The 11,953-nt window shown below is 43.5% G+C and overlaps 1 protein-coding gene across 1 annotated transcript; it reads left to right on the top strand.

The window, feature by feature from the left end:
• Positions 1-7,717: 7,717 nt before the first annotated feature.
• On the top strand, positions 7,718-11,831 carry LOC143592765 (cyprosin-like). Its single transcript, XM_077072602.1, has 14 exons — positions 7,718-7,759; positions 9,016-9,380; positions 9,458-9,518; positions 9,603-9,697; positions 9,778-9,890; positions 10,009-10,177; positions 10,277-10,316; positions 10,400-10,464; positions 10,552-10,665; positions 10,736-10,800; positions 10,871-11,027; positions 11,317-11,436; positions 11,529-11,617; positions 11,747-11,831. Exons 2-14 carry the CDS (start codon positions 9,024-9,026, stop codon positions 11,829-11,831), a joined length of 1,530 nt encoding a protein of 509 aa, XP_076928717.1. The 5' UTR covers positions 7,718-7,759; positions 9,016-9,023.
• The last annotated feature ends 122 nt before the right edge of the window (positions 11,832-11,953 follow it).

Raw genomic sequence — 11,953 nt, 5'->3', positions numbered from 1 at the left:
ACATCTCGCGCAGCGAAAACAAGTCCGCTGACGCGTTGAGTAAAATGGCATCAACTAATTTTGATCACTTTGGCAAAGATGTCAGGGTGGAGGTAATGAGCAGCCCGTCAGTGCAAACGCAATCGGTCCTTGTAATTCATACAACCCCTTCATCCTGGATAACTCCAATAACAGAATTCCTGATGAAGGGGAAGTTACCGGACGATCGCGCACAGGCGAGAAAGATAAGACACAAGGCACAGAACTATGAATTACTTGATGGTACATTATATCGGCGCTCTTATCTTGGACCGCTCATGAAGTGCCTGGATGCTGAAGAAGCAACCTATGTGATTAGGGAGATTCATGAAGGAATCTGTGGAATTCACGCTGGCCCGCGCATGGTGGTTGCCAAGGCGATGAGCTCAGGCTACTATTGGCCAGGCATGTACTTGGATGCGCTAAAAGAAATCCAAAAATGCAAGGCATGTCAGAGCTACGCGCCAAACACCATGCGTCCAAAGAACAACTTGATTCCAGTCACCTCCGCATGGCCTTTCCACAAATGGGCCATTGATATTGTAGGGCCCCTGCCGCAAGCGCAAGGGCGAGTGAAATTTTTGGTAGTGGCGATAGACTATTTCACAAAATGGGTTGAGGCCAAGCCACTAGCAAAAATCACAGCTGAGGCGATGAAGCAATTTATCTGGAGCCACATCATTTGCCGTTTTGGCCTTCCCATGGAAATTGTGAGCGACAATGGCAAACAATTCACTGACAGGAAGATATCAAGCTGGCTCAGAGAATTGCACATCAACCAAATCTTCACATCCGTCTACCACCCTCAGGGGAATGGTCAAGTGGAGCGCGCGAATCAAAGTTTGCTAAATGGGCTGAAGAAAAGGTTGGAGGGAGAATCCCATTCTTGGGTCGAAGAGTTACCTAATGTCCTGTGGGCGCACAGGACATTAAGCAAAACTAGCAATGGCGAATCCCCGTTCAGCCTAACCTATGGGACAGAGGCTATGATCCCAGCAGAAATTGGATGCCCATCCCATAGGGTACTCATGATGAGCAAAACTGATAACGAGCGCGAAAGAAGATTGGACCTTAACTTGCTTGAAGGGCGCAGAGAAGCGGCTATCATTAATGAAGCCAGATACAAGAAAAAGCTGGAAAAATATTATAATCAGCGCGTTAAAGAATGCCACTTCAAGAAAAATGATTTTGTCCTTCGAAACAATGAAGCTAGTCGCGCAATACCCCCAGGAAAAATGTCCCCCAATTGGGAGGGACCTTATCAAATTTCAGAAGATTTGGGGAAAGGCGCGTACGCTTTAAAAGATTTGAATGGAAAAAAGATACCGCGCTCGTGGAACGCGGCACAACTTAGAAAATGCTTCATGTAAAAGTTCAAATTTGTAATCAAGGCTTTTAAGCCATCATGAATGATGATTCGCGCTATCTTTCAATATTTGTCGCGCTATCTTTCAATATTTGTTCTATTACCTTTGCATACATGTTTCACACTTCCTTTATTAAATTGGAACAATATGACAACACTATATTGACTTCAAAACAAAATAAAGCGAAGTAAAACATACATGCGCGAGCCTTAGCTCAAACGCGTTAACGAGTCTTAACTCTAAAACGTCAGGGCCTTAGCCCAAACTTACGAGCCTTAGCTCAAACACGTTAATGAGTCTTAACTCTAAAAACGTCAGGGCCTTAGCCCAAAACAAAGAGCCTTAGCTCAAAACACTCACAAACATCCATCTTACATCCCGCGCAGCCTGATCATAAAAATCCTTAAACACAACTAAGGCAAAGTACATGCCATATCATGTTAAGGTCTCAGGTCGAGGCCGCGCGCGGAATCATAGTGGATATCTGAGAAACACAAGCTGACATGTAATGGCTAAACTCATACTTCCATACCGCGCGACAACGACGCGCTAAAAAGAAAATAACGAAAAGTTAGCGCGCATGTCAACATGAGCAAGATACTGCGAGAACCACAAACAAAATAGAACAGAGGTTAAGTGAATAATTTCCATACAACCTTGTTCTTATTTTAACGTGCAAGCATATCTTATATCTATACAACCAAACATGAAGAGATGAATGGAAATGCGCAAGATATGAAAAGGAGAGAACAAGTTTCATTCCATTGGATCGAAATTTACAAGTATGATGAGTTACAAATTACAAGTATAAAAAATAAATATACAAAATTTGATGAAGGGCTTCTCAAGTCTCCACGTCGACGTCAGCCGCTTCATCACCCTCATCATCTCCCGCAGCATCTGGCGCGGTCTGCTCCTCATCCCCGAACTGACCATAGTCAAGTTCTTCCTCCTCATTGGAGTCTTCGATCACAACGGTGTCACGAGCAGATTCTTTCGCCGCGCCAGAGCCGCTGGCAGGGGCAACATCCCCCGCGCCACCATCATCGCCACCAGCCCTCTCGCAATCATCAAGCAACTTCTTTAGCGCGCCGAGGTCGGGCTGGTCAGCAAGCGCAGCTATCTGTAAATCATTAGAAAAGTAATGAGTACAAAACACTTAGAAAAGTTAGTAAAGTAAAACTCATTAAGATCAAGGTACCTGCATAAGGATGGGGATGGGAGTATTCATATACTTTTCCCCCACCGCGGCCATGTCCGCGCAGGCCGCATCGCTCTTGTAAGGGTACTCGGATGGGTTCTTCCTCAACATGCCATACTCATACCCATCCGTAAACCCTTCAGCTCGGCCCACCAAACGCGCGGCGGCATTGCAGTCCATCACAAGGGCTTGAAACTCGGTGGAATATTTCATCGCCAAAGCGCAGCGAGCCATGCCCTGTGACACCAGCCATTGGCGATCCTGCGCGAGGCCAGCAACAGACGTCTCGAGGGCAGGAACCTGAGAGTTTAATAACTCAACAGTTTCCTTAGCCTTTTTTAGTTCCTCCTTATCAGACGCTGCTGCCGCCAAAATTTTTTCTTTCTCCGCCTGCGCAGCACCAAGTGCTTCCTGGCTAGACGCCGCCGTGGCCAAGGCCTCATCTCTATCGGCCTGCGCGGCCGCCAAATCCCTTTTCAGGCGCGCAACCTCGCTCTCCAGTGATGATTTCTCAGTGATACTCTGGATGATAGCTTGGTCACGCGCCTCGGCCTGCTGTTCCAAGACACGCACTCTGCGCGCGTACTTGGCAACTTCGGCCTCCGCCAACTGCTGCTTCTCCCGCGCAGCTTGGAGCTCATGCCCGCGCTTGATGTATGCGGTGTTGGCACTTGCTCTGTTTTCACTGAGCTCCCCCTGGAGTTTCTCAGCTCGCGCGCGAGCATCAGACAGGTTCCAGGCGGCCACCTTAGCCTCTCGCTGGGCTTCCACAAGAGCGTCGCGTACTTTAACATAATCACGACGAAGCTCTTGGGAAGCAGCGAAGAAAGCCGACCCAGCGAAAACATGGTCGTTCAGCAAGTCCGCGCGGGTGCGCTCCTCCTGATACCTCCTTTCAGTAGGAGGCACGGCATGAGCCCATAAGTCCTCGCATACGCCCATGGATTGAAAGGAACTCTCTTCATTAATCTTCCATCTCGGGCGGTAAACGTGGACACCTTCCTGCAAAACACAAGAAAAGTTCTAAGTCATAAAACATACTTATATGGAGATACGCGCAGCGGACCAACAAATCAATACATACCTGCGGGGATGAAGCAGGAAAGTCAGCGCCAGCCCCACCAGAGGTCTGCGCTGCGAACACTTGCGGCATCGCAGGGCTGGCGCGGTCTCCCAAGGAGTCTTCAACTTGAACCCCCTCGTCCTCCTCGTCTTCTTCAACAGGCCTCTTCTCCTGCGACCTGGAAGGCTCCAAACCAGCCTCGCGGGGAGGGCTGCGTGCAGGAGGAGGCGAGGGAGGTCTCGACGCCGCCAGTTCGGCGCGCAATACGGTTTCCTGCTCCTTGGTAATCCCAATAAGGGGAGACTCAGCACTAGCAGGAGCAGGACCAGAACCAGCGGCGCCGGAAGTGCCGCCAGGAGTATCACCAGCAACTGTTGCGCCAACTACAACTCCTATGAACAAATAAACAAGGAAAAATTGTTTATGACTGACTCCAAAGGGAAAAATTCAGAAGACATATGTGCAAAACTTACCTTGGCGCAATTCTGTTCGCGCATCGAACATCGCCATAAAATCCATTCTACCCTTTTCGATGGAGTCCCCGGCGCAGCCGTGGCACCTTGTGGCGCCTGCGGCTGATCTGTTACCGTCGCTGCCTCTGCAAACATTTAAAGGAGCAAAGGTTTAATAACAATTCAGCCAGATGAAGATAAATAAAGTATACCTGTTGCAGGCGCGGCACTGCTTCTCTCTTCAGCCGCGCGAAAGGAGGAGGCGACGCCACCATACCTCAAGTGGACAGGAGGTCTGCCCACTCTCACAGGCAGAGAAGCTAAAGAAACCTTTGTGGTAAACACCTGGGTTTCCTTAGGTCCCTTCGTTTGAGCATGGGGATGAGCGACAGGGGTGTCCTCTTTCTTCTGTTTCTTACTGGCCCCTGCGCCAGATTTCCCCTTAGCTTTGCGCTTTAGTAGAGGCGCCTCCTCTTCCTCCTCCTCCTCTTCCGCGAGCTCTAGCTCGTAGTTTTCAAGCGCATATACAAAAACAAGCGACAGAACTGTTAATAAACTTGGGTATTCTAAAGGAATGAGCAGGAGTGCGAAGGCTTACCAGGCGCGTCACCGTCAAAGTCAAAATCCAGATCCACTGGGATGAACATATCATCAAAGCGATCCGGGAAACCAACCTCCCCACCAAGTTCGACGGAGCCGCCCTCCACATGTTCATCATAAGCGGCAAGGATGTAATCCTTGGTGACTGCGCAAAGACAAGTTAAATGATATCAGCAAAAGAACGATGTTCGCGCAAAAAAAAAAAAAAAAAAAAAAAAAAAAAAAAAAAAAAAAAAAACTTACACAACCCGTCGACTTGGATAACGGGCTCAAGCGCGCTGTCGGCCCAGAGCCTGCTCATGCCGACCCCAACTAGCGCCTCCTCGCAAATTTTCTTCGCGGGGGATGGTTCGGCGGTCAGTTTCTTAACCCATGCGCCAGTTGGGTTCTTGAGGACATCCTCATCCGCAGGCGCAGAAGTGATAGAGCGCATGGTCATACGGATGGGGATCACACCGGCCTTAATGTAAAAAAACCTCTCAGACCAGTCATGAAGGCTCTTGAATGAAACAGTGGAGCACTTCACCTTCTGACTGCGAGGAATAAAAGAGATCCAATTGTCTTGGATCTTGGCCTTATAAAAATATTGAAAGCGCCGAGGAGTGGGTTCCTCGCGCTGGGATTTGCACATGAACTCAAAGTGAGTCACGCGCACGAGTCCAAACGGATGGACTTGGGATATGTGAATCCCATAGAACTTCAACAGTGCACCCACAAACCTTGTCATCGGGAGACGAAGGTTGCAGTGGGTGAAAAAGTGGCTATATAGGGATATATAGCCGGCAGGCGGGTCCGCCGCCGTTTGCCCGGACCTAGGCAACATGCAGCCAAACAGGGTGGGAAAGCCCTGAGAGGTGATCAGGTTGTCGAGATCTGCCTGCTTCAATTTGCAGGGGATTTCATTCCACCTTTTGGTGGCCTTGGTCCTCCCTACTTCCTCCGATGTGGTCTCAACAACCTTCTTCCCCTTCCCCTTTTGCTTCAATGTCGACATCACCACAGATTTCACACGGCGTCTTCGAGAGGCAACGGAGGTGATTGAAGGGCTAGACGAGTATGAACTATCAGACATACAACTGTAATAGCCGATAATCGAGGATTCGAATCGATGTAAACACTCAAATCAGAATGTGAAAGCAGAAATTTGAATTTTAGCAACAATGAAGATGAAGATAAAAATTTCCTAAGGGCCTGCTTTTATAGGCCCAGGAGAGAGAAATGTGGCAGCTGATCGGATTTCACGCGCCCCCACTCGCAGGGGCAAGCCAACGAAGGCACGACACGTGTCCCTAACAGCTGTGTGAGGGGACAAAAAGATGTAACCGACCTGCCACGGAACAGAGACGCGCCCCCACTCCCAGGTACTAACCAATGCGAGTGCGACACGTGTTCAAGACAGCTGTGTGAGGGGACGTGAAAGGCAACTGTAGCACCTCGAGCACACGAAACGTCTGACACGTTTACGGCGCACGTCATCACCAACCAACCACGTGTTTGGACCTTTCGTTTTCAACCAAATGGATAGAACTTCGCGCGACGATGGAAACAACCAAGAAAACGACAAAACCCCCTATAAAAGGACAATTCAGTGAGTCTAATATCTATCTTATCACGCTCGCGCAAGATAAGACACACATTAGACTGGGGGGGCTTGAAGAGGTATGTACCCGCCTCAACACCAAGCAAGGCGGGTCAACCCACAAGATAAAGACATTATGAAGGCACAAAGCCAAAACCCAGGCGCATCGCGCATACAAAACATGCTTAGGCATCATATGCTCGCGCATCACATATGCGCGCGGCGCATATCGCATGCTCTTGCACATCACATATGCTCGCGCGTCACATATGCGCGTGGCGCACCAGCGCGCGGCGCATATCACACGCTCGTGCATATCACACCTGCGCATGAAATATCTGCGCGTGAGAATAAAAAGAAGACTTCGCGCATTCTCAGGATGGGCGCATATCACACGTACACATAATCAACCTCGTCCTTATCCAAATCAGGATCAGGGCAACCTTGATTGTGCACGTCAGACACTCTTCTAGAAGGCATCTTTTTAAGGAGTAAGAATATGCTGATGTTGACAGCTGCCAAATGAAAGGTCGACAACTCAGCATGACACATGTGCTACCACATGATTACAACCAACGAGAAAGCGCCAGGTGTCCCAGAGGACACGTGGCGCAGTGCGATTGGAGGAGGCCAACGAGGCTGAGCCCAGCCAGTGGAAACCCTAGCACTATAAATACAGCATCAACTCCACTTTGATGACACATTCATTCACACTCAATCATTGACAGTTACAAGCAGTGATATCACATTCAATCATATTGAATTATATTCACTCACAGTCAGTTACAGAAAACACACAGTCACACAATCAAGAGTATTCAGCGATTCAGCAATACTCTTGAGATTTCACTGACTCACATTTTATTATCTTCTCCACAAAGATACTGATTCTCACGCCGGAGGGTTACCCCAAAGAGGACCCCTCTGTCCCTTTCTGAGGGGTAAGTAACGGCGCTGTTCATTTTGTAGGTGGAAGAACACGGATTCAAAGGAACCATCGGTGAAACAGTTTAATCATACCCGAGGAAAGTAGATCTGCTACCAGTGAGTAGATCCACGTTTCTTCAGGTTTAAAACCAAACCAAAAACTCGATATTTAATTCGTAATCATCTTAAACCGTCTCGGTTCATAATCCTTTCGATTCAATCAATTCTAAACCAACATCAAACACCCCTATTTTTCTCATTATTGTTTAACAAATGAATAATTGAATCCTTAACAGGGCCAAGTTTAAAGCCATTCATGAACAGTCCAAAAACTTGCGTGCACATAAACAAATAACACAAAAGTTGCGTGCACTAAAGTGCAAAAGTTGCAGTTACTCGTGAGCCAGTCATCACTAAAAGGCGGTGCTAACTTGATTCCACGTATCACGTATTCCTCTCGTCTCGTTCTTCCACGCCACCTTCGTCACTCATATCATCGGTAGACTTTTAACTTTTTCTCTCCCAATCTGCCATCTTCTCACACCTTTAATTGTATGTACGTGCTTGTGGTTGTGTATTTAATATTTATTATTTACAACTGTAATCGCTTACTGATTTCTTTAATTTGTCTACTGATTCATTGCTCGTTCGGTGATTGTACGTGCTTCGTTTGGTTCGAGTTAGGGTTTATATATATGTCCGTATATTACTCCGGTAGTACTGTAATTGAATCTGTGCATGCATGTTGTTTTAGGTGGTTAATTAGTCAGATTACGGTTATTATAAATCGGATTTGGATATTTTGAATAGTGTTTCTAGGTTTTCACTTGGCTCGTTGCGTTTATGATTGTTATTAATTAATCTATAGAGATTTTGCTTTTGAAATGATATGTTACACATGATTAGGATGCTAATATTGACTGTTAACTGTGTGCATATCCTGATGATTTACTAACTTATACTATCTTAAATTTCATCATTTTAACACCAAATTATATCTTTTTCTTTTTTTTTTGAAGTTTTTATTGTTTAATGTGTTTTTTCTTTTCCTTTTTCTTAATATTGAAAACATTTTCATATAAGTTTTTTAAAGTTTTTTTTCTTTTTTTTGTTTTTTAACAGAGGAAGTAGGCTACTAGCAGTTCAGAATTATATGCTCCATTGGAGATTTAGGTTCCTTGTGTTTTATTTTATCAGAAAGTAGAACTTTGACGCTTTTTGAATGTTTCCGAATACTTATATTTGTTTCATCACTTATTTTGCTATTGTTTGATGTTAGTTACTGTTTTATAATCACAGCAATAATTTTGTAAGCTTTTTTGATTAATGTGGTCTTTCTTTTTCTTAATACATAAAATATTTCCATACCAGTTTTTGACAGTTTTAGTGCACATATCCTAATGGTAATGATGATTTGCTAACTATCACTTTAAATTTCCAATTTCATTATTTTACAACCAAAATTTATCTCTTTTTTTGAAGTGTTAATAACTCATGTGGTTTTTGTTTTTCTTAATATAGAAAATATTTTCATACCAGTTTTTGAAAGTTCTTATGTAAACGGTGGAGATAGCATTTCAGAGTTTTATGCTGAGTGTGAGATTTGCGTGCCTTTTTGTGTTTTGTGTTTTGTGTTTTGTGTTATCAGGAAACTTAGAAATTGAATGTCAAAATCTAAAACGAGCAAGTAGAACTTTGAAGCTTTATGAGTGCTAATATATGTTTATCACTTATTTTGCTATTTTTTATGATGACTACTGTTTCGTAATCACAACAATAATAGTAACAATCTTCTATTGTGTTTGCAGCCTTCAACATGGGTACCACAATCAAAACAAGCTTGCTTGCCTTGCTTCTTCTGTTTGTTCTATCGCCTACTGCATTTTCAGCTAGTAATGATGGATTGCTTCGAATTGGACTTAAAAAGCTGAAGGCAGACCAGTTTAACCAGCTGAAAGGACACAGTTTGTCCATGGAAGGAACCGCAAGAATAAACTTTGGCTCCTATGATGGTTTGAGGAATTCAGATGGCGATATCATTGCACTAAAGAATTACATGGATGCTCAGTATTTTGGTGAGATTGGTATTGGTACTCCAACTCAAAAGTTCACTGTGATTTTTGACACTGGAAGTGCTAATCTCTGGGTGCCTTCTTCAAAGTGTTTCCTTTCAGTGAGTTCAGGATATCTAACTCGGTTGGTGTGTTTAGCTCAATTATGTGCTCATAGTTGCTTTTTAAATGAATGCAGTTAGCTTGCCTTTTTCACCCTAGGTTTAAAGCTAGGCGTTCAAGTACCTACAAGAAGAATGGTAATTAAGTTCATTGCTTGTGATCGGTCTTTGTGTAATTTACGGGATTAGGAATCGTTAATGTGCTTTATAATATTATTTCAGGGACATCTGCTGCCATTCATTATGGAACTGGAGCTATCTCTGGTATTTTTAGCAAAGATTCTGTCACAGTCGGTAATCTGGTTGTTAAAGGACAGGTAAAGAACTAGAGATTGAAAATTGGTAGTTTTTGACTGCAATGTTTTCATCAATACCTTACTTTTGATGTTCTTATAAGGATTTTATTGAGGCAACCAGAGAGCCTGGCATCACTTTCTTGGCAGCCAAGTTTGATGGTGTACTCGGGCTTGGATTTCAGGAGATATCTATTGGGAAAGCTGTACCTGTTTGGTAACTAACATTCTTGTTTATGTTTCATACTATGTTGATTGTTGACAACACACGGTTCTTGTTTGTCGATACACATTTTTCTTCACCAAATTGTGATATTTTTGCATAACTTTTTTAGGTACAACATGATTAATCAAGGTCTTGTTAGAGAACCCGTGTTTTCCTTTTGGTTTAACCGCCATGTGGGTGAGGGAGAAGGAGGTGAACTTGTGCTTGGTGGGGTTGATCCTAATCATTTCAAGGGTAATCACACGTTTGTCCCCGTTACCCGAAAGGGCTATTGGCAGGTGAGTTGTTACTTACTTCAAATTCCCTTTGATATATCATTTGATTAATTACTGAGTCTTATTTTATTTATTTATTTATTTATTTTTGTTGGTACTTAGTTTGAGATGGGTGACGTTCTTATTGGAGACAAATCTACTGGTAACTTTTGCAGTGTTCCTATTTTTCCCTTTTCGTTAGAAGTTATGAACTTTGTAGCATTTCTGATATTGTTTCTATTTCAGGATTTTGCAGTGGCGGTTGTCAAGCAATTGCCGACTCTGGAACCTCTTTGTTAGCAGGTCCAACGGTAGGTTTAAATACCGTATACTTCTGTTTCAGTTTTATCATTTGCTAATTTCAATTTAACGTACTAAAAATGTCGATCTCTGAATAGAGCATTATCACTCAAATCAATCAAGCAATTGGTGCTGAGGGGGTAGTTAGTCAGCAATGCAAGACTTTGGTTGACCAATACGGAAGGACTATAATCGAAATGCTCTTATCTGAGGTACACACATAATGCTGTTTTATAATAGTCTCTCATAAAACTTATTATTTTTTGTTGGGATGTTTTACAGTCGCGACCTGATAAAATATGTTCTGAAATGAAGTTATGCACTCGTGATGGTGCTCGAGATGTCAGGTCAGTGTCATGTTTCTTGTGCATAAACTTTATGCTATGATCATTTGTTACTAACAGTTCCTTTTAACAGTTCAATTATTGAGAGTGTGGTTGACAAGAATAATGGGAGGTCTTCTGGTGGAATAAGTGATGAGATTTGTGCTTTTTGCGAGATGGCTGTTGTTTGGGCGCAAAGCCAAATTAAACAAAACATGACAGTAGATAACATAATTAATTATGTCAATGAGGTGAAGTTTTATCTGTGATCAATATGTACATTGTAGACACACACACACAAACACATGTATATATATACAAACACAACATGACCGAAGATAATATAATTAATTTTGTCAATAAGGTGTTATCTGTGTGATCAATATGTACATTGGACACACACACACAGGCATACACAGAGATGCACACCTATGTAGATATATACATCACACATATAGATACATACACATACATATATACATATCTGTAAATGTCATGATACTGGTTTTGACTTCTGTGCATTTATCTATCTAAATGCAGTTGTGTGATCGATTACCAAGCCCAATGGGACAATCTGCAATTGATTGCAGCAGTCTTTCTTCCATGCCCAATATCGCCTTAACCATCGGTGGTAAAGTTTTTGAGCTCACCCCAGAGCAGGTGACTAGCATTTTAATTATTAAAATATTGTTTTTCTAGGTGATTTAGTTAGTATCACAAGTTAACTAATATTTTTCTTTATGGTCGAACAGTACATCCTCAAAATTGGCGTGGGAGAAGTGGCGCAATGCATCAGTGGTTTCAGTGCTATGGATATCGCCCCTCCTCGTGGACCTCTCTGGTACGTGTTTAATTGCTTATTATCTCTTGCATGTGTTATCAAAAGTAGTTGAGATTAATGTTTAAAGAAAGGGAACAAAAGTGTTAATGGCTCAAATCGGTATAAATTTCTGACATGCCTGTCTTGCAGGATCCTGGGAGACGTTTTTATGGGTCAGTATCACACTGTGTTTGATTACGGTCAGGCGCGAGTTGGGTTTGCTGAAGCAGCTTGAGGGAGTCTTATATGACCCTATCGACTATCGTTGCTGTCTTTTTTTTTCAGTTTTTTTTTGGTAAATATACTGCTGAAATCATAAATGTCGTAGGTAAGGTGGTAACGTGTGGTGGTGAATGA

Source organism: Bidens hawaiensis, unplaced genomic scaffold (genome assembly GCF_021521415.1).
Source record: "Bidens hawaiensis isolate Kalapana, Puna unplaced genomic scaffold, B.hawaiensis_p1.1 tig00041191_1, whole genome shotgun sequence".
Lineage (NCBI taxonomy): Eukaryota > Viridiplantae > Streptophyta > Magnoliopsida > Asterales > Asteraceae > Bidens > Bidens hawaiensis.
The sequence above is the reverse complement of the archived record's forward strand: the minus strand, read 5'-3'. Positions and strand labels throughout refer to the sequence as shown.

Bases quoted from the DNA above. Each gene is read 5' to 3' on its own strand.
- LOC143592765 (XM_077072602.1), top strand. From the start codon at position 9,024: ATGGGTACCACAATCAAAACAAGCTTGCTTGCCTTGCTTCTTCTGTTT. The intron at 10,801-10,870 runs GTCAGTGTCATG...TCCTTTTAACAG, and splicing joins GATGGTGCTCGAGATGTCAG to TTCAATTATTGAGAGTGTGG. The intron at 11,028-11,316 runs GTGAAGTTTTAT...ATCTAAATGCAG, and splicing joins TAATTAATTATGTCAATGAG to TTGTGTGATCGATTACCAAG.